Source organism: Tachyglossus aculeatus, chromosome 4 (genome assembly GCF_015852505.1).
Source record: "Tachyglossus aculeatus isolate mTacAcu1 chromosome 4, mTacAcu1.pri, whole genome shotgun sequence".
In the NCBI taxonomy this organism is placed as follows: domain Eukaryota; kingdom Metazoa; phylum Chordata; class Mammalia; order Monotremata; family Tachyglossidae; genus Tachyglossus; species Tachyglossus aculeatus.
The window spans coordinates 108,351,440-108,378,542 of NC_052069.1; the positions used below are offsets into that span (position 1 = coordinate 108,351,440).

At 47.3% G+C, this 27,103-nt stretch overlaps 1 protein-coding gene across 2 annotated transcripts in view; it reads left to right on the forward strand.

Moving 5' to 3' along the window:
* DIPK1B (divergent protein kinase domain 1B) overlaps positions 1 to 27,103 on the forward strand; it is a 71,477-nt gene that overhangs the window by 42,995 nt on the left and 1,379 nt on the right. For both annotated transcript variants that reach the window (XM_038745198.1, XM_038745199.1), the window contains exons 3-4: positions 22,684 to 22,791; positions 24,553 to 24,729. In XM_038745198.1, coding sequence (XP_038601126.1) covers positions 22,684 to 22,791; positions 24,553 to 24,729 — 285 coding nt within the window. The remainder of the gene's footprint in view (positions 1 to 22,683; positions 22,792 to 24,552; positions 24,730 to 27,103) is intronic.

A 27,103-nucleotide genomic window follows, 5' to 3' on the forward strand; every position in this document is an offset into this window, starting at 1 on the left:
TCTAGGATTTTAAATCCTGCCTGCTTGCTACATTTAATTGTATTCTGGAGAATCGGAAAGGCTGGTAGAATGATACTGGAGGAGTGAAGTTGGTGGGCTGAGTTGTAGCAGGAAATCAGTGAGGTAAGACAGGAGGGGGTGAGCCGATTGAGTGTTTTAAAGCCGATGATGAGAAAGTTTCCGTTTGACAAATCAAGGACAGGTATACAAAATAAAAACAAAAAAGCAGTTGGGAACTGAGGCAAGAGGAGCAGAATTTCAAACTCCTGGGCTAGCCAGAATGATCTTTAGGGATCTCCTAAATGATCACCTTCATTCCAATTCGGTCACCTTTCCTATGGCACTCAAGCAGAAACATCCTCACTGGATTTGCAGGGGTATTTATCACCCAGGAAGGTAGAATCAGCTCATTAGCAAGATGACTGAGGGAAGAAATAGGCCTGAAATGAACATGGGATCTTTCATACACACAAGGTTTATCTACCATCGTAAATTTATCTGGCTCATCCAAAATGCTCAATTCCTTTCTCCTTCAGCTTCATTTGAGAGGAAAGTATTACTCTCTCTCAATTTACTAATGGGGAGTCTGATGTCCAGAACGGTGAAGAGACTCACCCAAATGGCTCCAACGAAAGGGAGGAAACAATGTGGCCTAATGGAGAGAACATGAGCTTGGGAGTCAGAAGGACCTGGGTTCTAATCCCGGCTCTTCCAAATTGCTTCCTGTGTGACCTTGGGCAGGTCACTCTTCTGCACCTCAGTTTTCTCAACTGTAACATGAGGGTACCTGTTCTACCTCCTCCCCTCTAGAATGTAAGCTCGTTTTGGTCAGGGAATGTGTCTTTTATTGTTATATTGTACTCTCCTAAGAGCTTAGTACAGTGCTCTGCACACAGTTAATGCTCAAAAAATACAACTGAATGAATGAACTTAGACTGTGAGCCCCATGCAGGCCAAGGACTGTGTCCAATCTAATTAACCTGTACCTACCCCGGTTCTTAGAAGAATGTCTGACACATAGTAAATGCTTAACAAATACCAATTAAAAACAAAAATGGAGGCAATTGGAGGCCTATCTGGATCTAGAACTGCCACAGTTATCTGGGGCCATTTTAGAGCGGCCACTTCCCGGGCTGCTTCCTGATGTCCAGTAAATGCTCTTTACACCTCTCATTTCCCGCTGCACCCCATGAATTGTTGTTGCCAGCCTATGGAACACAACCTCAGACTCCAAAGCCAGAATGACAGGAAAACTCACCCCTAAGATGGCACCCCCCAAAAGCTGCATTTCCAAGCCTAGTCAGCCTTGTATGCTCTCTCTCTCTCTGGCCTCTTCGCAGGCTCCTCTCTGCTTCACTCGTCAAAGAGGAACAGGGGCCTATTGTAGCTAAGGACTGGGAAACGCTAAGGCAGCCCCTGGGTCTCATAAATCGAGGGCGAGAAGAGCCCCAGACCCGAGGGGCTGGCTCCCCAAGCAATAAAACAATAGCAATAGCATCATTGTTATTGATGGCCAGAGGAAAAGGGCTTTGAAAGGGGGCCAAAGGCATTATTAATGTCTGCAATAATACCAAAAGCTTGCAGTTACAGTCTGCTGTGTGTCCAGGATGCTTTATGAACCAGGAGAGCCCAAGAAGAAACTGCAATATCGTATTTCTGTCTAATTATTGGGAGAGTTGAGAGTTTGGGTCCCAAGAGATGAAGTTTCTTGGACAGTGATGGGGAAGGCATTTCTTGGCAGTGGTTCCCACCCCTCAGCAGCCCAGGACTTGTTCCAGGTACCACCGATCCCCAGAAATGCCAGCAGAGCCTGCCAACTAAAAAAGCAGGCAGCTGAATGCGCGTTCCTTGTAACAGTGGGGTCGTGCTCGAAAGGCAGCGTTGTCTAGTGGATAGAGCTCGGGCATGGGAGTCAGTAGGACCTAGGTTCTAATCTGGGCTCTGCCACATGTCTACTGTGTGATCATGGGCGAGTCATTCTTCACTTCTCTCTGCCTCAGTTTCCTCATCTATCAAATGGGGATTAAGAATGTGAGCCCTATGTGGGACAGGGACAGGGACTGTGACTAAACTGATGATCTTGTATCTACCTCAGTGCTGGGCTCATAGGAAGGGTTAACCAATGCCACAGTTATTATTACTATTATTAGTAGAAATAATGATAGTAACAGCTGATAATAGTAGTAATAATAATAACGGTATTTGTTAAGCACTTACTATGTGCAAAGCACTGTTCTAAGCACTGGGGAGGTTACAAGGGGATCAGGTTGTCTCACGGGGGGCTCACAGTTTTAATCCTCATTTTACAGATGAGGTCCCAGAGAAGGTAAGTGACTTGCCCAAAGTCACACAGCTGACAGCTGGCGGAGCCAGGATTTGAACCCATGACCTCTGACTCCAAAGCCTGTGCTTTTTCCACTGAGCAATGCTGTCTCCCCCATGCTGATCAAAGGAGCCTGTGGAGTCTTCATCGCTGTAGATCTTTAAGGTCAGAACAGACACTTATCTGTCCTGGAGACAAGAGGTTGGAATCCCTCTGGTTTCCTGAAATCTCTGGAAATGAAGGACTGTGCCATGAAACCAGACCATTGCTTTGCCGTCACAAACGTGCTCTTAGACCTAAGTGGGCACTGCCCCTTTGTGCTCTTGGGCATTTCCTCCCATTCCCTGAACCGTGGGTTTGCTTGGTTTGCTCTTCTTATAGGACAAGGCTCCCATCCTCTTTTTGTTCTAGGAAATAGAGAACAATTGATCTCCCAGAGGTCTTGCCCTCTGCCAGCAAGTGTCTGCTCAGCCATGAAAACTTCTTCAAGGAAATGATCCCGTCAAGGATGATCTTTGCCCTTAGGGGCAAAAGGAGTGAATCGGGTGCTGGGTAGCTAGACTGATTCTGATTCGAAAGAGGTTTTCAGGTAGAGAGTTGGTACAAGGCACACAACTCTTCCTAGCTGTAGTGGGCAGAGGAATTACTTAATAATAATTGTGGCATCTGTTAAGGACACCGTACAAAGCACTGGGGTAGATACAAGATTATGAGGCTAGACACAGTCCTTGCGCGACCTGGGGCTCACAGTCTAATGGGGAGAACGGCTTTTTAATCCCCATTTTACAAATGAGGACAGTGAAGCCCGGAAAAGTGAAGTGACTTGCTCAAGGTCACACAGCAGACAAGTGGAGGAGCTGGGATTAGAACCCAGGTCCTCTGACTCCAGACCTTTGCTCTTAGTAGAGTGTCAACACGCAGTAAGTGTTCAATAAATACTATTGATTGATTTGCTTGTGTTTACTGCCTGCACAAGTCCCTCGGAGAACGACTTGGCCACTGTTTCCCTGAGCACATTCATTCATTCACTCATTCAATCGTACTTATTGAGCACTTACTGTATGCAAAGCACTGTACTAAGCACTTGAGAGTACAGTACAACAACAGACACATTCCCTTCCCACAGCGAGGTCACAGACTAGAGATAACGATATGGCTGGATTCAATGACCTGAGTATGAGGCAGCCCCCCGAGGCCCCTACATGTCATTCTTACCACTGGACTTGTTGAACTCAATTCCATTTTTTATGTTGTTTTGTAGCTACATTAATTATTTCATCTTTCCCACTGGGCCTGTCACCAAACTCTTTCTCACCTCATTTTTAGACCGTGAGCCCCTGTAGAGCCCACTTTCTTCTGATTTTTTTCCAATACGGTTATGGGGAGCCTGCTAGACTCCAGGGGCAACCTATCAATCCAACAATCAATCTTATTTATTGAATGCTTACTGTGATAGAGCACTTGGGAGAGTACAATATATAGGGGTTGATAGGCACGTTCTCTGCCCACAGGGAGCTTAAAATTTAGAGGAGGAGACAGGCATTAATATAAATAAATTATGACTATCAATCGTATTTATTCATTCATTCAATCGTATTTATTGAGCGCTTACTGTGTGCAGAGCACTGTACTAAGCGCTTGGGAAGTACAAGTTGGCAACATACAGAGACGGTCCCTACCCAACAGTGGGCTCACAGTCTAGAAGGGGGAGACAGAGAACAAAACAAAACATATTAACAAAATACAATAAAAATAGAGTAATAAATACATACAAACATATTCCCTCCGAGCGCATGCTGCGTGCTCAACACACTCACCCTCCCAAGTTCAAAACCAGATGAGATTGCATCCCTGGCATGGGGAAATTCAACAGGCAGATGTGACCATCAATCAGATCTTGCCTGGGGGATCCAAACAGAGTAGGGAGTGGTAGGGGCAGATCTCAAACCAATGTTTGTACCTAAAGAATCCAAACAACCAAGATTTCTAGAAGCCTTTCGTTAATTGTGAGAGGCACAGGGTATCATACCCCCTATATATGATACCAGAATATCATATATTCTACTGTGAACCACATGTGATATAGGGGCGGTGTCTGTTTATCTTGTATATCTGATTTTCTTGTATCCACCCCAGTGCTTGGCACACAGTTAAGTGCTTTCAGAGAAGCAGCATGGCTCAGTGGAAAGAGTACGGGCTTTGGAGTCAGAGGTCATGGGTTTAAACCCCGGCTCCGCCAGTTGTCAGCTGTGTGACCTTGGGCAAGTCACTTAACTTCTCTGGGCCTCAGTTCCCTCATCTGGAAAATGGAGATCAAGACTGTGAGCCCCATGTGGGACAACCCGATCACCCTGTATCCCCCAGCGCCATTCATTCATTCAATCATATTTATTGAGCGCTTACTGTGTGCGGAGCACTTGGAAAGTACAAGTTGGCAACATATAGAGACAGTCCCTACCCAACAGCGGGCTCACAGTTTTTACTTTGTGCAGAGCACCTTACTAAGCACTTGGGAGAGTATGATATAGCAGAGTTGATAGATACTTTTCCTGCCCACGGTGAGCTTACAGTTTAGAGGGAGAGACTGGCATTAATATAAATATCAGCGATCAATCATATTTATTTAATGAGTGCTTTCTGTGTCAGAGTACCGTACTAAGCACTTGGGAGAGGATGGTACAGCAGAGTTGGTAGGCATGTTCCCTGCCCACGGCGAGCTTACAGTTGAGAGGGGGAGACGGGCATTAATATAAATAACTAAATTACGGCTATCAATCATATTTATGTATTGAGCACTTACTGTGTTCAGAGCAACGAATTAAGCACTTGGGGAGAGTATGATAAAACAGAATTGATAGGTTCCCTGCCCGCAGCGGGTCGGTAGAGGAGTAGCCCAACAGGGTCATCAGTTGGCAGTGGAGGGGAAGCCCTCCTCATCCCCCCGATCCTCCCCACTACACCCCAGTGTTGTTTTTGGGTGTCACGTGGGCTGGGCACACCGGAGAGAGAAAGCCAATTTGATGATATTAGTGACTCAAGCCCTGTTTGGACAGGGGAGTCCACGCTTTCAAAATCTTTTGGATTGTTTCTCCGCGGTGCCCTTTGCAGATAATCGCAGGGTCCGGGAAGGTTGGGAGCCAAAAAGAAAGTCCAGCCATCCCCTTCCCCAGACCTCTCTCCCCAGCTACACCCCAGGGGGCACCCCAGATCTTTGTGGGCAGGGAATGTGTCTGCTATTGTTATAGTGTACTCTCCCAACTGCTCAGTACAGTGCTTTGCACACAGTAAGCGTTCAATATATACGATTGAATGAATGGGGAACAGGCCAACTGCCTCCGGGCCCAGGGAATGAAAGTTGCTCAGCCTCTTGTGTGAATGGATCAATCAACCAACCGATAAGTGGTATTGATTGAATGCTTATTCTGTGCAGACACTGTACTAAACACTTGGGGAAGTACAATATTTATAGTGTTGGTAGATGCAATCCCTGTCCTCAAGGAGCTTAAAATCTACAGGGTCTCCTGGGATAGGACCTTCTATTTTTAAATACATAAGGTGTTTGTTAAGTGTTTACTTTATGCCAAGCACTGTTCTAAGCACTGGGGCATCCTAGTTATTCACTGAGCTCCTTCCTAGTGCAGCACTAGGCTGAGGAGTGGGAGAAGTCTGTGGCGGCTCAATGTTATTTGAGAGGGAAGAATAGCTCCCTCCTGGATTGGGGAACTGGGATTTATTGTCTCACCAGGGGCAATAATAATAACAACAACAACAATAATGGTATTTGTTAAGCACTTACTATGTGCCAAGCACTGTACTGAGTGCTGGGGTAGATACAAGGTAATAAGGTGGGACACAGTCCCTGTCCCACATGGGGCTCAGAGAAGCAGCATGGTATAGTGGAAAGATCATGGCCCTGGGAGTCAGAAGGTCATGGGTTCTAATCCGGCCTCTGCCACATGTCTGTGTGTGACCTTGGGCAAATCACTTCACTTCTCTGTGCCTCATTTACCTCATCTGTAAAGTGGGGATTGAGACCGTGAACCCCACATGGGACAGGGACTGTGTCCAACCCAACTGGCTTGTGTCCACCCCAGTGCTTAGTGTAGTGCTTGGCACATAGTCACACAGTATCAGTCTATCAATTAATGGTATCTATTGAATGTTTGCTCTATGCAGAGCATTGTACTAAATGCTAGACTGTGAGCCCGCTGTTGGGTAGGGACAGTCCCTTTATGTTGCCAACTTGTACTTCCCAAATGCTTAGTACAGTGCTCTGCGCACAATAAGTGCTCAATAAATATGATTGAATGAATGAATGAGGATACAGTGTTTACAGGGGCCAGTGAGCCCCAACTTGCCACCTCTCCACAGCTCTTTCAGGAACTCCCAGGTCCCAAGCTTTTGGCCCCCATCCCCTTATAGCTTTCATTTGTCATCTAGTAGCAGGCAGAAACTCCTCACCCTGGGCTTCAAGGCTGTCCATCACCTTGTCCCCTCCTACCTCACCTCCCTTCTCTCCTTCTACTGTCCAGCCCGCAACCTCCACTCCTCCACCGCTGATCTCCACACTGTACCTCACTCTCGCCTGTCCCGCCGTTGACCCCCGGCCCACGTCATCCCCCGGGCCTGGAATGCCCTCCCTCTGCCCATCCGCCAAGCTAGCTCTCTTCCTCCCTTCAAGGCCCTGCTGAGAGCTCACCTCCTCCAGGAGGCCTTCCCAGACTGAGCCCCTTCCTTCCTCTCCCCCTCGTCCCCCTCTCCATCCCCCCATCTTACCTCCTTCCCTTCCCCACGGCACCTGTATATATGTATATATGGTTGTACATATTTATTACTCTATTTATTTATTTATTTATTTATTTTACTTGTACATTTCTATCCTATTTATTTTATTTTGTTGGTATGTTTGGTTCTGTTCTCTGTCTCCCCCTTTTAGACTGTGAGCCCACTGTTGGGTAGGGACTGTCTCTATATGTTGCCAATTTGTACTTCCCAAGCACTTAGTACAGTGCTCTGCACATAGTAAGCGCTCAATAAATACGATTGATGATGATGATGATAAATCCACCAGGCTGAATCAGAATTTTCTTTCTCTCTTTCTCTGTAAAACAGAAAATCCTCATCCCCCACCTCTCACAGCTTCCCCTCCCCGTCCCAAGTCAATTCGGAAACTCCCTTTTCTTCCCTCCCCTCCTCTGTCCCCTCCTTTCCAGCACACAGCCCTGACTTTCCCCCTTTCTGGATGTTCTCTTCCAGCTCTCGAGCAGTCAGCATCTTCCCCTGACACCTGGTTTCCTTCTGAATTTTAAAGCCGCTGCAGCCAAACAAAAAAAGCGTTGTCACTCCTCCGACTGCAGAGAAGCTGTAGAAGCCCCAGTGTATGGTGGGGAGGGGGGCAGGACCACAGAGCTGAGTGAATGTGTGTGCTTGTGTGTGTATGTGTGCACGCGCCCGTGAATGTATTTTACAGGAAGCACTAACCGATAGGAAAAAGCTTGAAAGAATTGAAAATCCCCACCAACTGTGACAGTGGAGAGGAGGGTGAGGCCAGGAAGTGTGTGGGGGCGGGAATCAGCGGGTCACTCTTTTCTCCCGCGCGTTCACCATGGTTACTTTCGGACCACATGGGCCCGATTGTTTCTGGTGTCGTTCGATGCCTGGATGCCTGGCGGAGTCGAATCTCCTGCTCCTCGCTTGTCAGGATTCCTTTCTGGAAGCCGATGCCCACCCACTCTCCCCATTTCCCGCTCTCTCCCTTCTGTCTCCCATCCCCCTGCACTTCCTCTCTCCTCCCGTTGCCAAGAGAGTTGTGGGGGCCTAGTTGCTCAGCTCAATCAATGGTCATGTTGCTTCCCTTTTTCCCCTACATCCTTCCCTTTTTTCCTCCCTCCTTCCATCCTTCTTGCCATCTTCCTCTTTGTCCCTCCTTCTACCATCTCCCTCTTCCATCTCCTCCCTTCCTCCTTTTAGACTGTGAGCCCACTGTTGGGTAGGGACTGTCTCTATATGTTGCCAATTTGTACTTCCCAAGCGCTTAGTACAGTGCTCTGCACATAGTAAGCGCTCAATAAATACGATTGATGATGATGATGGTAAATATTGAGCACTTATTGGGTGCAGAGCGTAGTACCAAGCCCTTGGGAGAGCACAGTAGGGAAGCAGTGTGGTCTAGTGGAAAGCATACAGGACCGTGAGTCAGAAGGACCTTGGTTCTAATCCTGGCCCCGCTACTTGATCTTGGGCAAGTCACAACTTCTCTGTGCCTCAGTTACCTGATCTGTAAATTGGGGATTAGGACTGTGGGTCTAAGAATAATAATAATTATTATAACGATGACATTTGTTAAGCACTTATTAGGTACCAGGCACTGTACTAAGCAGTGGGGTGGATTCAAGCAAACCAGTTTGGACACAGTCCCTCTCCCTCTTGGGACTTACAGTCTCAATTCCCTTTTTACAGATGAGGTAACTGAGGTCATCAATCGTATTTATTGAGCGCTTACTATGTGCAGAGCACTGTACTAAGCGCTTAAGAGATGGCATTTTTAACAGAAAGAATTAACACTATACAAAAGGAATGGCAATTGCTTTTAAAATCTGGATTTCTCTGGTCCAGAGAAGTGACTTGCCCAAGCCCACACAGCAGACAAGTGGCAGAGCGGGGATTAGAACCCATGACCTTCTGCCTCCCAGGCTCTGTCTAGAGAAGCAGTGTGGCTCAATGGAAAGAGCACGGGCTCTGGAGTCAGAGGTCATGGGTTCAAATCCTAACTCTGCCAATTGTCAGCTGTGTGACTTTGGGCAAGTCACTTAACTTCTCTGGGCCTCAGTTCCCTCATCTGTAAAATGGGGATTAAGACTGTGAGCCCCCCGTGGGACAAGCTGATCACCTTGTAACCTCCCCAGTGCTTAGAACAGTGCTTTGCACATAGTAAGCGCTTAATAAATGCCATCATTATTATTATTATTATTATTATTAATTATTATTACTACACCATGTTGGGACATGGACTGCGTTCAACCTGATTAGCTTGCATCTACCCCAGTGCCTCGCACATAGAAAGTGCTAAACAAATACTTTGGAAAAGTAGGGTTAGTAGACACAGTACCTGTCTTATGATCTAGTCGGAGAGACTGACACTAAAATGAATTACACAGAGAGGGAAGCAACAGAGTTTAAATGTGCATACAGAAGAGCTACAGTTTGGGAGTTGAGGATGGGTGAAGTTTGTCAGGAAGGCTGGAAACGGGTGATTCAGCTGGAGAAGGGTGATTCCGGAGGAAGGGAACAGAAGCAGCGTGGCCTAGAGGATAGAGCGTGTGCCTGGGAGTCAGAAGGACCTGGGTTCTAATTCCACCTCTGCCACTTGCCTGCTGGCTGACCATGGGCAAGTCACTTAACTTCTCTATGCCTCAGTTTCTTCACCTGTAAAATGGGGATTAAGACTGTGAGCTTTATAATAATAATAATTATGGTATTTGTTAAGCGCTTACTTTGTGCCAGGCACTGTCCTAAGTGTTGGGGTGAATACAAGTTAATCGGGTTGGATACAGTCCCTTTGTCCCACGTGGGGCTCACAGTCTCAATCCCCATTTTACAGGTGAGGTGATAAGGCACAGAGAAGTAACTTGCCTGAGGTCACACAGCAGACTGAGTGGTGGAGCCGGGATTAAAACTCATGACCTTCTGATTCCCAGGCCCATGCTCTATCCACTATGCCATGCTGTTTCTCAGCTTATGCGGGACAGGGACTGTTTCCACCCTGATTATCCTGTACTTAGAACAGTGCCTCGGTCTTGTCTATCTGGCCTCAGACCTCTTGCCCACATCTTGCCTCGGGCCTGAAATGCCCTTCCTCTTCATATCCAGCAGACAATTACTCTCTCCCCCTTCAAAGCCTTACTGAAGGCACATCTTCTCCGAGAGGCTTTCCCTGACTAAGCCCTCCTTTCCTCTTCTCCCTCTCCCTTCTGTGTCGCCCTGACTTGCTCCCTTCATTCATCCCCCTCTTCCAGCCCCACAGCGCTTAAGTACATATCTGTCATTAGTTATATAAATGTCTATCTCCCCCACTAGATGGTAAGCTCGCTGTGGGCAGGGAATATGTCTGTTATACAGCTGTGGGCAGGGAATACGTCTGTTATACTGATGTATTGCACTTGCCTGAGCACTTAGTGCAGTCTGCATGCAGTAAGGGCTCTGTAAATATGATTGACTGAATGAATGAATGAATGAATTGTGCCTAGCCGTGCCCACAAAGAGCATGCTGACTTACAGATACCCATTCCGTGCTGGTCAAGGGCCCATTCTGATTGGGCTGAGTGTATAGGGAGGAAGGAATGCTGTTTCGCTGGTTTCCCTCTCTTTGTGCAACCAATGGGACTCAGCTAGCTGGTAAGAAAGAGCTCTACATCTCCCCACTGCTCAGAAAACCCCAGTGCTTTCCCATCCACCTCTGCATCAAACAGAAACTTCTTACTATCAGCTTTAAGGCACTCAATCAGTTCGCCCCTTCCTTTCTTACCTCATTGATCTCCTATTAGAACCCAGTCCACACTCTTTTTCTCTAATACCACCCTACTCTCTGCTTCTCGATCTCATCCCTCCCTCTGGCCTGGAACTCTCTCCCACTTCATATCCAACAGTTCACCACTCTTCCCATCTTCAAAGCTCTACTAAAATCTCATCTCCTTCAGGAAGCCTTCCCTGACTAATCGCTCATCTCTCCACTCTATTTCCCTCCCTACTGTGTCACCAGTGTACTTAGTCCTACCCCCTAAGCACATAAATAGTAACCCACCCTCAGCTCCTCCATGCATGTACATATCTTTATACTCGGCAGCTCTCCTACCTGAATTTATTTTAGTGTCTGTCTCCCCCAGGGTTTCTGTCCACTTACTCTAGAGTACTCAGTCACTCAGTCAGTCATATTTATTGAGCCTTTTACTACGTGCAGAGCACTGCACTAAGTGCTTGAGAGAGTACAGTATAACAATATAAAAGACACATTCCTTGCCCACGGTGAGTTTGCAGTCTAGGAAGAGCTTCAGATGTTAATATAAATAAGTAAATTACAGATATAACAATAATAATAATGATAATAATGGCATTTATTAAGCACTTACTATGTGCAAAGCACTGTTCTAAGCACTGGGGAGGTTACAAGGTGATCATATTGTCCCACGGGGGGCTCACAGTCTTAATCCCCATTTTACAGATGAGGTCACTGAGGCCCAGAGAAGTTAAGTGACTTCCCAAAGTCACACAGCTGACAATTGGCAGAGTCAGGATTTGAACCCATGACCTCTGACTCCAAAGCCCGGGCTCTTTTTCACTGAGCCACGCTGCTTCTCTAAGATATGTACTTAAGTGCTGTAGGGCTGGAGTGGGGATGAATAAAGGAGGCAAATCAGGGTGATGCAGAAGGGAGTGGAAGAAGAGGAAAAGAGGGTTTAGTCAGGGAAGGCCTCTTGGAGGAGATGTGCCTTCAATAAGGCTTTGAGGGTGGGGGGAATTATTGTCTGTTGGGTAGGAAGAGTAAGGGCGTTCCAGGCCTGAGGCAAAGTGTGGACAAGAGGTCTGTGGTGAGATAGATAAGATCGAGGTACATTGAGAAGGTTAGCATTAGAGGAGTGAAGCACTTTATTATGCTCTGTACATAGTAAGCACCCCCAAAATACTATTGATTGATTGGCTGATTGAACCTTATTCATTTATTCATTCATTCATTCATTCATTCATTCAATCATATTTATTGAGCGCTTACTGTGTGCACAGCACTGTATTAAGCACTTGGGAAGTCCAAGTTGGCAACATATAGAGACGGTGCCTACCCAACAACGGGCTCCCAGTCTAAAAGGGGGAGACAGACAACAAAACAAAACATGTAGACCTCCCCAAGTGAAAATATCTGTAGTGTATTTATGATGTATAGGATTGTACCTATATACACAGTGTTGAGGAAGGGAATAAGTAGATTGTAAGCTCCTCAAAGGCAGGGATCACATCTACTAACTGTATTGTACTTTCCCAATCATTAGTACAGTGTCTGAGAGTAAGCACTCAATAGTTTTTTTTTTTTTTTATGGTCTTTGTTAAGCTCTTACAATGTGCCAGGTACTGTTCTAAGCTAATCACACTGGGCACAGTCCCTGTCCCACATGGGGCTCCCAGTCTCAATCTCCATTTTACAGATGAGGTAACTGAGGCACAGAGAAGTGAAGTGACTTGCCCAAGGTCACACAGGAGACAAGTGGCAGAGCCGGGATTAGAACCGTGGTCCTTCAATTTCCCAGGCCCATGCTCTTATCCACTAGGCCAGGCTGTGTAAGTGGCTGGTGGGCTAATATGACTTGGCAAGTTGAGAGTTACCTGGGGAGGGGGAGGAGTTACCCGTTGGAGTAGGTAGAATTTTTGCAGGAGTTTGAACGAGGGGAGAAGGAATAAATGAATGAAGGAATTCCAGGCCATGGAACACCATGAGAGAGGAGATGGAGGCAACAGAATCGCGCGAGTGAGGTCCAGCTAGAAGATGAGAAGCAGGGAGTGATCTGGGGGCAGTAGCTGGTGAAGAGAGCCAATATGGCAATCAATTAATGATATTTATTGAGCACTTACTATGTGCGGAGCACTGTACTAAGAGCTTGGGAGAGTACAATCCCCACACCTGCCAAGTTAGCTCTCTTCCCCCCCTTCAAGGCCCTACTGAGAGCTCACCTCCTCCAGGAGGCCTTCCCAGACTGAGCCCCCTCCTTCCTTTCCCCCTCCTCCCCCTTTCCATCCCCCCTCCTTACCTCCTTCCCTTCCCCACAGTTCCTGTATATATGTTTGTACACATTTATTACTCTATTTATTTATTTTACTTGTACATATCTATTCTATTTATTTTGTTAATATGTTTTGTTCTCTGTCTCCCCCTTCTAGACTGTGAGCCCACTGTTGGGTAGGGACCGTCTCTATGTGTTGCCAACTTGTTCTTTCCAAGCGCTTAGTACAGTGCTCTGCACACAGTAAGCGCTCAATAAATACGATTGATTGATTGATTGATTACAATACAAGAATTGGTAGACATGATCCCCACCTACAGGAACTTACGGTCTAGAGGGGGAGACAGACATTGAAATACATTTTGGGTACGGGGAAATGTGTCTGATGATGGAGAGCCTTTCAGGATAGGAGAGAGACCAGAAACCTGTAGAGTAGGATGGTCTGGACAAATGTCTTAATTTTTTTGGTGGGTGGGAAGAGCATTTGCTAAGCACCTTTTGTGTGCCAGGCACTGAACTAAGTGCTGGGTAGATACAAGCTAATCAGGTTGGACACAGTCCCTGTCCCACATGGGGCTCACAGTGCTAATCCCCATTTTACAGATGAGGGAACGGAGGCACAGAGAAGTGAAGTGACCCGCCCAAGGTCACACAGCAGACAAGTGGCAGAGCTGGAATTAGAAATGCTGCTTCTCTATTTCATTAGAGACATGTCCATGTCTGTAATTCATTAATTCATGCTGCTTGCTCTAGGCTGTGGGCCTTCAATTACCAGGAACAACTTGCCCTCCCGCTCTCACAGACAAAATGGATTCCCTACCCAATAAAACTCTGCCATTAGGCGAAGCAGGCTGGTATTATTACAGTGTTTATGCCTGCAGGCTGGCCGGATGGTACACTGTTTATGCAGGCAGGCTGATATCATGCAATATCAATCAATCATGTTTACTTATCATCTACTGCGTGCACAGCACTGTACTAAGTGTTTGAGAGAGTTCAACACAGCAGAGTTGGTAGCCCCTTTCCCTGTCCGCAACAAGCTTACAATCAATAAATATCATTGAGATGATGATCAGAAGAAGACTGTGTAAAATCACTAAATCCTGTCAGTTCCACCTTCACAACATCGCTAAAGTCCGCCTTTTCCTCTCCAGCCAAACTGCTACCATGGTAATACAATCACACATCCTAGATAAGCAGCGCGGCTCAGTGGAAAGAGCCCGGGCTTTGGAGTCAGTGATCGTGGGTTCAAATTCCGGCTCTACCAATTGTCAGCTGTGTGACCTTGGGCAAGTCACTTAACTTCTCTGGGCCTCAGTTCCCTCATCTGTAAAATTGGGGTTGACTGTGAGCCCCCCGTGGGACAACCTGATCACCTTGTAACCCCCCAGCGCTTAGAACAGTGCTTTGCACATAGTAAGCGTTTAATAAATGCCATCATCATTATTATTATTATTATTATCCCACCTGGATTAATGCATCAGCCTCTTTGCTGACCTCCCAATATCCTGTCTCTCCCCACTGCAGTCCATACTTTACTTTGCTGCCCAGATCATTTTTCTACAGACAGGTTCAGGACATGTCACCCGGCTTGTCAAAAGACTCCATCGGTTATCCATCCACCTCCACATCAGACAAAAACTCCTCACCATTGCCTTTAAAGCGTTCAACCATCTTGCCCTCTCCTACCTCACCTCGCTACTCTCCTACTACAACCCAGCCTGCACACTTCGTTCCTCTAATGCTACCCTTCTCACTGTGACTCGATCTTGCCCGTCTCCACCACCCACCCCTCACCCACCTGGGCCTGGAATGCCCTCCCTCCTCAAATCCGTCAATTATTCTTCCCTGCTTCAAAGCAGAATGTTGTAGTGGATGGAGCACAGTCCTGGAAGTCAGAGGGTCATGGGTTCTAATCGTGACTCAGCCACTTGTCTGCTGTGTGACCCTGGGCAAATCACTTCACTTCTCTGTGCCTCAGTTACCTCATCCGTAAAATGGGCATTGAGACTGTTAGCCCCACATGGGACAGGGACTGTGTCCAACTTGATTTGCTTGTATCCACTCCAGTGCTTAGTACAGTGCCTGGAACATAGTACGCCCTTAACAAATACCAATTATTGTTATTATTCAAAGCCTTATTGAAGGCACATCTCGTCCACGAGGTTAAGCCAGATTAAGCCCCTTCTTTCCTCTTCTCCCACTCCCTTCTGTGTATCCTTGGCTTGCTCCCTCGGTTTTTTCCCCCTTCCCAGCCCCTCAGTACTTATGTACATATCTGTAACACTTGTGTTGATGTCTGTCTCTCCCCATCTAATGGCATTTATTAAGCCCTTACTATATGCAAAGCACTGTTCTAAGAGCTGGGGAGGTTACAAGGTGATGAGGTTGTCCCACTGGGGGGGCTCACGGTCTTCATCCCCATTTTACAGATGAGGGAACAGAGGCACAGAGAAGCTAAGTGACTTGCCCAAAGTCACACAGCTGACAATTGGCAGAGCCGGGATTTGAACCCATGACTTCTGACTCCAAAGCCCGTGCTCTTTCCACTGAGCCACGCTGCTTCTCTAAGCTTGTGGTGGGTGGGGAATGTGTCTGTTTATTATTGTATAGTACTCTCCAAAGCTCTTAGTACAGTGCTCGGCACAGAGTAAGCACTTAATATGATTGAATGAATAAATGAGTAAAATGGTTTCAAAGCCCCCTTCTCAGGGGGCTTCTAGACTGTGAGCCCACTGTTGGGTAGGGACTGTCTCTATATGTTGCCAACTTGTACTTCCCAAGCGCTTAGTGAGTGCTCTGCACACAGTAAGCGCTCAATAAATACGATTGATTGGTTCATTGATTTCTTAGAAGGCAGGGCCTAGCGTACTGTGGTGCTCAAAGTCTCAGCAGCAGTTATCCCCTGAGCCTGGAGGGCATCTGTCATTCTTATTTGGGAAGAATGCCCCAAACGGATTCTCCCTGTGCCAGGTAAAGGCAGGGGAGAAGGGGCCTGGCAACCCAGACTATGAGCAATCCAGCCACGATGCCCTCCCTTAAGTACCTGGCTACTTAGGGGAGAGACACCTGTGCCTGTCTTTTAATGAAGACCCCCACCCCAGACTGTCAGATTCATTCATTCAATCAACCAATTTTATTTATTGAGCGCTTACTGTGTGCAGAGCACTGTACTAAGCGTTTGGGAAGTACAAGTTGGCAACATATAGAGACAGTCCCTACCCAACAGTGGGCTCACAGTCTAAAAGGGGGAGACAGAGAACAAAACCAAACATACTAACAAAATAAAATAAATAGAATAGATATGTACAAGGAAAATAAATAAATAAATAGAGTAATAAATATGTGCAAACATATATACATATATATATAGAGGTGCTGTGGGGAAGGGAAGGAGGTAAGATGGGGGATTCATTCATTCAATCGTATTTTTCGGAGCTCTTCCTAGCTGAGGGAGAACGGTAGGGCAGTCTGCTGAGACTAATTCGTTTATTGGAGCCTGTTAGTGCATTAAGTGGGGGGTGGAGCACTGGGGAGGGCAGGGGCTTAAAGGGCCAGTTTGAACAGGCAACTTCAGGAGTGTCTGCCCAGAGCCACTAAATCAAAGACGAAGGAAGGAGCAGAAGAGTCTCCGGGGGATGTTTGTCGGGGGATGTTTGTCGGGGGCTGGCACTGGTCTCTTTCTGCCAACCTACCATGACAAATGGCACTTGAAATTAAAGCAGACAGTGCAACAGCAGCTCCTCTCAGGATGACTGGGTGTTTGTGGATCTCTACCCAAAATTCAGAGGTTTTGTTGGCCAATGGAGTGTTTTTCAGGGCAGAGTAATGTCTTGGGTGCAGGAGCTTCTCTGTGGTGGATTGGCTTCTGGGGCTGTAATAAATCAATTGTATTTATTTGTGCTTACTGTGTGCAGAGCACTGTACTAAGCACTTGGGAAAGTACAATAAAACAGAGTTGGTAGAAATGTTCCCTGCCTACAATGACCTTACAGTCTAGAAGGGGAGGCAGATATGTCAGTCAGTCAATTGTGTTTATTGAGTGCTTTTCATTCATTCAATTGTATTATGTTGCCAACTTGTACTTCCCAAGCGGTTAGTACAGTGCTCTGCACACAGTAAGCGCTCAATAAATACGATTGAATGAATGAATTGTATTTATTGAGCACTTAGTTTGTGCGGAGCAGTGTACTAAACTCTTGGGAGAGTACAACAAAAAGCAGACACATTCCCTGCTATAAGTACTGTGGGGCTGCAGCAGTGAACTGCCCTCACTGCTTCATTCACGTGGGGCAATTAACTCTGCAAGTGGGGTGAGTACCTCACTTTGGCTGTACCTGCTCAGTTGTCGGTCTTTCAATGGGATTAGTGAGCCCACTGTTAGACTGTGAGCCCACTGTTGGGTAGGGACTGTCTCTATATGTTGCCAACTTGTACTTCCCAAGTGCTTAGTACAGTGCTCTGCACACAGTAAGCGCTCAATAAATACGATTGATTGATTAGTGAAGCCCAGCCTACAGCTGAACAAACGGAAGCCACAGGAGGAGAGAGCAGCTTGCTCAGAGTCAGCGCTGGATCTAGGAAACGGTGGAGTACTGGCTTTTCTCTGTGGGGGCATCTCCGGGCCTGAGGGACAGGATGGTGGGCACGCTGTTCTTTCTGTGGGTGTGGGGAAAGACCCCCGGCCTAGAGTGAGTCACCCCAGGGGTCTCTGGAATTCAGTCAGTCTCTGAGCCGTCCACCGCTACATGACCCCCTGGCCTCCTCTGCTGCTACGGGGGAGAGATGGGCAAACTGTGTGAGGCACTTGTTTGAAAGAATTAGAGAAGATGCTGGCACATTTTTTTTTAACGGTGTTTGTTAAGGGCTTATTATGTTCTAGGCACTATACTGAGCTCTGGGGCTGATACAATCTAATCAGGTTGGACACAGTCCCTGTACTAAGATTGTGAGTCCCAAGTGGGTTCTAAGTGTGAGGCACTTGTTTGAAAGAATTAGAGAAGATGCTGGCACATTTTTTTTTTAAATGGTGTTTGTTAAGGGCTTATTATGTTCTAGGCACTATACTGAGCTCTGGGGCTGATACAATCTAATCGGGTTGGACACAGTCCCTGTACTAAGATTGTGAGCCCCAAGTGGGTCAGGGACTGCGTCCAACCTGATTAGCTTGTATCTAGAGAAACAGCACAGAGTAGTGGATAGAGCATGAGACTGAGAGTCAGAGGGTCATGGGCTCTAATCCCGGCTCTGCCACTTTTCTGATGTGTGACCTTGGGCGAGTCACTTCCTTTTCTATGCCTCAGTTCCCTCATCTGTAAAAGGGGGATTGGGACTGTTAGTCCCACATGGGACAGTCCTTCTAGACTGTGAGCCCGCTGTTGGGTAGGGACCGTCTCTATATGTTGCCAACTTGCACTTCCCAAGCGCTTAGTACAGTGCTCTGCACACAGTAAGCGCTCAATAAATATGAATGAATGAATGACAGGGACTGTGTCCAAACCGATTTGCTTGTATCCACCCCAACATTTAGTACAGTGCCTGGCACATAGTAAGCACTTAACAAATACCATCATTATCATTATCATTATTACCCCAGCATTTAGAACAGTGCTTGGCACTTAGAAGCGGTTAACAAGTACCATAATTATTATTATTACCACCACATGGAGCTCACAGTCTTAGTCCCCATTTTACAGATGAAGTAACTGCGGCACAGAGAAGTTAAGTGACTTGCCCAAGGACTCACAGCAGACAAGTGGCAGATGGGATTAGAACCCAGGTCCCTTTGACTCCAGGCCTATGCTCTTTCCACTAGGCTTTGCTGTCTCTCGGCTGTTGAAAAACTCCTTGAGGGGCAAATGACACTCTTGTGGAGATGCTAGCTGCTGTAACCAAACTGTTTTTTTTACCTCAGAGAGTATTTGAATGATAGGATTGCTCCTTGTGGACAGGGAACGGTTGTTATATTGCACTCTCCCAAGCACTTAGTACAGTGCTCTGCACACAGTAAGCACTCAATAAATACCATTGAATGATTATTTACAAAACTTGGGGAAAGGAGCGTGGGCCTGGGTGTTCAGAGCAGCAGAAAGAACAGACTGCCAACGTGTGGGCTTCCATTATTCTGTAGGGGTTCTCCAGGGCTTGGGGCCTGTCTTCCATTGCTGGTCTATTCTATCTATTCTATTTATTTATTTTATTTTGTTAGTATGCTTGGTTTTGTTCTCCACCTCCCCCTTTTAGACTGTGAGCCCACTGTTGGGTAGGGACTGTCTCTATATGTTGCCAACTTGTACTTCCCAAGCGCTTAGTATAGTGCTCTGCACACAGTAAGCGCTCAATAAATACGATTGATTGATTGATTGGTCTGTGGTTCCGAGTACCCAGTGCTCTGCCCACTGTAAGCACTCAACCAATACCTCTGGGGAAAAGAGAGGTGAACACTGACTCCTTTGTAATTTACAGCCTAGGAGCTTTGAAAGAGCTTTGTGAGTAGACTCCCTCCAGATCTGGGAGTCGAGAGATCTGGGTTTCAATCCTGACTCTTCCACTTGCCTGCTGGGTGACTTTGGACAAGTGACTTAACTTCTCTGTACCTCAGCTATAAAATGGGGATTAGGCACCTCTCTTCCCTCCTCCTTAGTCCCCACAGTTCCCACTGTGGGACAAGGGACTATATTCAATCTGATTATCTTGTATCTGCCTCAGCATTTGGGGAAGCAGCGTGGCTCAGTGGAAAGAGCGCGGGCTTTGGAGTCAGATGTCATCATCATCATCATCAATCGTATTTATTGAGCGCTTACTGTGTGCAGAGCACTGTACTAAGCGCTTGGGAAGTACAAATTGGCAACATATAGAGACAGTCCCTACCCAACAGTGGGCTCACAGTCTAAAAGGGGGAGACAAAAGCAAACATACTACAAAATAAAATAGAATAGATATGTACAAGTAAAATAAATAAATAGAGTAATAAATACGTACAAACATATATACATATATACAGGTGCTGTGGGGAAGGGAAGGAGGTAAGATGGGGGGATGGAGAGGGGGACGAGGGGGAGAGGAAGGAAGGGGCTCAGTCTGGGAAGGCCTCCTGGAGGAGGTGAGCTCTCAGTAGGGCCTTGAAGGAAGGAAGAGAGCTAGCTTGGCAGATGGGCAGAGGGAGGGCATTCCAGGCCCGGGGGATGACGTGGGCCGGGGGTCGATGGCGGGACAGGCGAGAACGAGGTCGTGGGTTCAAATCCTGGCTCCGCCACTTGTCAGCTGTGTGACTTTGGGCAAGTCACTTAACTTCTCTGTGCCTCAGTTACCTCATCTGGAAAATGGGGATTAAGACTGTGAGCCCCACGTGGGACAACCTGATCACCTTGTAACCTCTCCGGCGCTTAGAACAGTGCTTTGCACATAGTAGGCGCTTAATAAATGCTATTATTATTATTTGTGCAGTGCTTGGCACATGGTAAGTACTTAACAAATGCAAGAATTATTATTATAATATGTACCCACTAGGTCCCACGGCTGAACCTTTGGAAATGCCCAAGGTTGTTGTGTTATGGGATGAGGAGGGGACAGGGACACCCTATAGGGAGGGACGGATCAGTAACTTGAGGACCACAGAACCACTTGGAAGGGGTGTGTGTGTGTGTGTTTGTGTGATGCTGATTTCTTGCAGGAGTTGGTTGGGAGAATGCTTGGAGGGTGGCAGGTGGCGGGCTCAGTCCAGCTAGGCCCCGTGCCCTAGGGGTCTTCCAGGGGCCTCCACTGTCTTCTGAAATCTCTCCATATTTCTGTCCCCCTTCTCTCCCCCTCGCTTTCTGTGCCTCTGTTCTCCCTCATCACGTCCCTTTGCTCCTGGAGGGAGAACTGTTCTAATGGGGAAAATTTCAAGACTTGCTAAATGAGGAAAGTTAGGGTTTGAACTAGATTGTGACTTCCTTGAAAATACGGTTTGGGTCTTGCTTCTGCTGTCTTCTCTCAAGGGCTTAGTATCATTCATTGCACTCTGCAGGTTCTCCATAAATAGCACTGATTGATTAATCAATAAATCAGCTGTACTAAGGACTGTACTAAGCACTTGGGAGAGTTCAGTAGATTAGGTAGACTCAATCCCTGATCTCAAGGAGCTTACAATCAACCAGTATTGATTGTTTGATTTGATATGCTATCATCTAAACTGTAAGTTCATTCCGTACTCTCCAAATGCTTAGTACAGTACTCTGCATATAGTAAACACTCAGTAAATAGTATTGACGATATACCGTCAGAGAAGCTAGTCTCTCTCTCTCTCGACTGTAAGCTCATTGTGCGCAGGGAATGTGTCTGTTGTTTATACGGTAATAATAATAATAATGGCATCTGTTAAGCATTTACTATGTGCCAAGCACTGTTCTAAGCGCTGGGAGGAGATACAAGGTAATCAGGTTTTCCCACGTGGGGTCACAGCCTTGATCCATTTTACAGATGAGGTAACTGAGGTCCAGAGAAGTTAAGTGACTTGCCCAAAGTCACACAGCTGACAAGTGGCAGAGTCAGGATTAGAACCCATGATCTCTGACTCTCAAGCTCAGGCTCTTTCCACTGAGTAACGCTGCTTCTCCTGTACTTTCCCAAGTGCTTAGTACAGTGCTGTGCACACAGTAAGTGCTCAATAAATGTGATTGGATGAATGAATGAATGATTGAAGAATGCTCTTTGCAGTTTTGAGAAGCTTGCGGAGGCAGAAGGAAGTCTGTTCTAATTTTCTTCAGAGACTGTCACCGCCTCCCAGGAAGGTTGGTGGGGCTTGTAGGGGGAGAAAGGCAGCATGGCTTAATGGATAGAGTACAGGCCTGGGAATCAAAAGGATCTGGGTTCTAATCCTGGCTCCACCACATGTCTGCAGGGTGACCTTGGGCAAATCACTTAACATTTTTGGGGTTGTTACCTGATCTGCAAAATGGGGATTAAGACTGTGAGCCCCATGTGGGACAGGGACAATGTCTAACTTGCCTAACTGGTATCTGTACCAGCGCTTAGAACAATGCTTAACACATAGTAAGTGCTTAACAAGTACCATAATTTTATTATTAAGCTGCCTTGCTTCCAGGAGTCCCAGGACAAGCCCAGTCCATGCCAGGAAGTCACAAAGCCCACGCCTTCTGCCTGTGTCTTTCCCAGAAGGTGGCAAGTTGGGGCTTCCTGCAGGCCTGTGCAGATCCCAAAAGGATGGAGCACTGGGCCTTTCTGATAATAATAATAATTGTGGTACTTAAGTGCTTATTTTCTGTACTGAGTGTTGGGGTGGATACAAGCAAATTGGTGTGGACATCGTTCTTATTCCAAAGGGACTCACAGTCTCAACCCCCATGATGCAGATGAGGTAACTGAGGCCCAGAGAAGTGAAATGACTTGCCCAAGGTCACACGGCAGACTAATGGCAGAGTCGGGATTAGAACCTATGGCCTCCTGAATCCCAGGCCTGTGCTCTATCCACTATGCCATGCTGCTTCTCTGATGAGCACGTACTTCCCAAGCGCTTAATACAGTGCTCTGTTCACAGTAAGCACTCAATATGATTGATTGATTGATTGATGAGCGACTCTCCTGTCTCTCCAGTGTGACCAGTACAAGAAGGGGATCATTTCCGGCTCCACCTGTGCTGACCTGTGCGATGACCACACTCTGGTGTTCCAACAGTGCCTCTCCCCCTCCTCCACCCAGCAGGTAGGTCTTCCAAGGGCCTTAGAGGGGGTCTGGATGAGGCGCCCCAAGGGATTTCTCCCCTCCTCGCCCCTGCCCCTCTAGCACCTGTCAGGATTGAGGGGGCTGGGCCTGGCTCCCCTGGACATGGAGATTCATTCAGTCATACTTATTGTGTGCAGGGCACTGTACTGAGCACTTGGGAGTATACAAGTAGACACAGTCCCTGCCCTCAGCGAGCTTACGGTCCAGAGGACTGACTCTCTGCCTCCTCCCTGAACCACAGGCCGGACAGAGGATGGAGACAAACAGAGCAGAAGGGTAGGGGACTTTTGGCATCTTCCCCACTTGCCTCTCTTGCCTCCCCGCCACCGGTGTTTGCTTGCAACCTAGGGTTTGAGATGGTTGGCAGTGTGCCCTCCTACGTCCACTGTGGCACCCCTGGGATTCTCCTGGCACTCCTCCAAGTTATGTGTGGCCTGAGAAGAAGCACTGCTGTGCCCAGGGGGCTGGCTCCCCTTCCTCAACCGGCCCCCTCAGTGGAGTCTGGCTTCCCTTTCTCCCTCCACCCCCGCAGCGGTGACTCCCCGGTGGCAAAGGTGGAAAGCGTGGAAGCAGCCTAGTGGAAAGAACAGGGGCCGGGAGTCAGAGAACCTGGGTTGTAATCCCGGCTCCGCCACTTACTTCTGTGTGAGCTTGGGCGAGTCACTTTTTTTTTCGTATTTATTGAGCGCTCACTGTGTGCAGAGCACTGTACTAAACGCTTGGGAAGTACAAGTTGGCAACATATAGAGACGTCCCCTACCCAACAGCGGGCTCACAGTCTTAACTTCGCTGTGCCTCAGTTCCCTCATCTGCAAAATGGGGATTCAATCAATCAATCGCATTTATTGAGCGTTGGCTGTGTACTAAATACAGCATAACGTTATAACAGAGACATTCCCTGCCCATAGTGCCTGTTCTCCCTCCTACAGGACTGCTTAGTACAGTGCTTGGCATATAGTAAGCACTTACAAATATTATCATTATTATTACTATTTCTGGGCAGTTGTAGCACCAAGAGTAGAAGTGAAGGGAAATAGCACCCTTGGAGGACTGTGCCATAGCAGCCACTCCCTGGCTATCCTATATCAATCAATGGTATTTTTTATAGTACGTTAGGTACTTACTATGTTCCAGTCACTATTCTAAGCACCGGGGTAGATACAAGCTAATCACGTTGGACTCAGACCCTGTCCCACATGGGGCTCACAGTCTTCATCCCATTTTACAGATGAGGAAACTGTGGCACAGAGAAGTTAAGCGACTTGCCTGCGGTCACACGGTGGACAAGTGGTGGAGCCAGGTCTAGAACCCAGGTCCTTTCATCCATTCATATTCATTGAGTGCTTACTGGGTGCCAAGCACTGTACTCAACAGTTGAGAGAGTACAGGTTCCTTTTGACTCCCGGGCCCATTCTCTATTTACTGGTCCTGCTGCTTCTCTTACTGAACTCTTCCTGCGTGCTGAGCACTACACCGAGCACTTGGGTGCATACAGTAGAGTAGGTAGACAAGATCCCTGTGCCCCATTAGCTTAGCTGCCCTTCTGCCACTCAGAATCTATACAGGATCCTCTGCCCAGGCCTGACTATCAATGCCAAGTGGCATGGGAGCTCCTGCGGGCAGCCCCGCCTCCTCCCTAGCCTCTGTGTTGGCAGCCGGCTGGTTCTCTCCATTCCCCTCAGCTCGCCCACCCCACCCCACCGACCCCTCCATCCCCCTGCTTTCTCCCACTCTGTTCAGGTGTACGGCGGGCTGTGGAAGGGCCGAGCAGTCGTCATTAAATGCGGGATCCAAGAAGCCTTCAAGGCAGGAAACAACCCAGACTCGACCCTGAGGAGAGAGCTCATGCTCTTTGACAAACCTACGAGAGGCACATCAATGGATGAATTCAGGGAGATGCTTCTGAATTTCCTCAAAGTCAGTGTGCATGCTGGGGGTACCCTCCTTCCTCCCCCTCCTCACCTCCCTCCTATCCTCATATTCCCCACCCTGCCTCCCCAGGCGCTGCACTTGGAGAGTGACACTCTCACCCTTCAAGGGGAGGCAAGCTAAGGTGACCCCACACTTGTCAATTCCCCTGGTCCTCATCTCCAAAGGAGTTGGAGCCCGGTGAAATAGCCCTCTCTATGCTTTCCTCAGAGGACGCTTCTCTCTGGGCCTGTGCCAGGGAGAGCTAGAAAGGAACAGTTTGCTTGGGAGCCAGAGCACTTGGGTTCCAGATTCACCCTTCCCCAACCTGAGAATCAGCAAGGCCTAGTGGAAAGGACACGGGCCTGGGAATCAGCAGAACTGGGTTCTAATCCTGGTTCTGCCACTTGCCTGTTGAGTGACCAGGGGCAAGTCATTTAACCTCCTTGTGCCTCAGTTTCCTCATTTGTAAAATGGGGATTCAATGCCTGGTCTCCCTTCTATTGACTGGGCCCTTGTGAGTCGGGCTGGGTCCATGTACCCCAGTGCTTAGCACATAGTAGCCACTTAACAAATATTACTGGATCATGGGACACCCATGGTGGCAGTGATGATGCAGCTTGGAGACAACCTGCTGCCTTTCTGGGTCTCAGGGGTATTGTCCAAAGATGGTAGTCACGATCCCTGGATCGTCTTACCTCCTGGGAATTGGGGAGCAGAGAGGTGGTAACTTGTGTGATAAAGCAAAGCCCACTGAGGCTTGGGCTGGGTAGGTGATGATGGTATTTGTTAAGCGCTTACTATGTGCCAAGCACTGTTCTAAGCACTGGGGTAGGTACAAGGGAATCAGGTTGTCCCAGTGTTAATCCCCATTTTACAGATAACTGAGGCACACAGAAGTGAAGTGAATTGCCCAAGGTCACACAGCAGAGAAGTGGCAGAGCTGAGATCAGAACCCATGTCCTCTGACTCCCTAGCCTGTGCTCATTCCATTAAGACACACTGCTTCTCTGTGACCATCTGCAAAGGCATAGCCAGCTTTTTTCAATCAATCAATCAAATTTGAGCGCTTACCATTTGTAGAGCACTGCACTACGCTTGGGAGAGTGCAGTAAAACAATATAGCAGTCACATTCCCTGGCCACAAGAAGCTTACAGTCTAGAGGAGACAGACATTAATATAAATAAATTACAGATATGTACGTTAAGTGCTTTGAGAGTGATACGTGTTTATTAGCTAAGAGATTGTAGTCACATGCTCAAGGCACGTTATGAAGGGTCATTTTACTGGCCTCATGCTCATCAAGAGCATAATTTGGGGGAGTTCAGTGGCGGTTCCAAGCCCTAACAGCAGGCAGCCTTTGGTGTGTGTGTCTGCGCTCTGGTAAAATTATGATGCCAAGACTGGATCTTCCCTCAGAGCCTAATTCCGTATTAATTTTATGCCTACTAGTCTTTGGGAAATTATAATTTGGGATTTTACCCACTATTTGGGCCACTGGCTGAAATCAGAGCCATGATTTCCATGGTTTAAAAGAAAAGGAAAATTAGGTACATGTACACCATTTCAAAGTTTCTAGCCATTTCCAAGTTGTTTTGTACAAGTTGGCCAGGTTCAAAATGGTCTTGAACCACTGGCCAGGTAACAACATACCCATGCCTTGAAGTTGCATGTGAGTTGTGCAATGTAATGAGAAAGTGTCATAGCTCAAACAGCTAGAAGAATAAAACGGGGTCACTAGATGTGAATTAACCGGGAAGAGTAATGAGGTGGGTATAAATCTCAGGGTCTAATGAAATGCACATAAATTAATGGAGTTGTTAGGGAATACTTGCAGGTTGGGGAAATCCAGAAAGGAACATAATTGGTTGGGGATAAAAAGGAAAACAATTTGGTAATGAGCTACATGCAGATAAGACGCCAGCATAACCCAACCCGGCTTTCCAAACGGGAGGTAGTGATCTGCATAGAGGTTCAGCGTCCTAATAAGATTGAATGCAAATTAGAACAGTTGAAAGAACATCCAAAGGGTGACCAAACCCTTTCGAAAAGGGGAGGAATGAGGTGCCCATTAAATAAGGGGGCGTGACAAGATGCAAGCAAATTAGAATGGTAACAACCCATCATTCGAGGGTTTAATGAGATCTGCACATATTAGACAGGGATGAGCAAAATGCCCATCTGGAAACTCTAGACCTGCCCTGCAACACATCCCTACAGGCATCTGTTACCTACTTTAAGTTTGTTCATTCAATCGTATTTATTGAGCACTTACTGTGTGCGGAGCACTGTACTAAGCGCTTGGGAAAGTAACAAGTCGATGCGCATCTCCTGCTACCCTCATCAGGGACGTTTTGTGGCCTGGGCCATGTGTATGTAGAT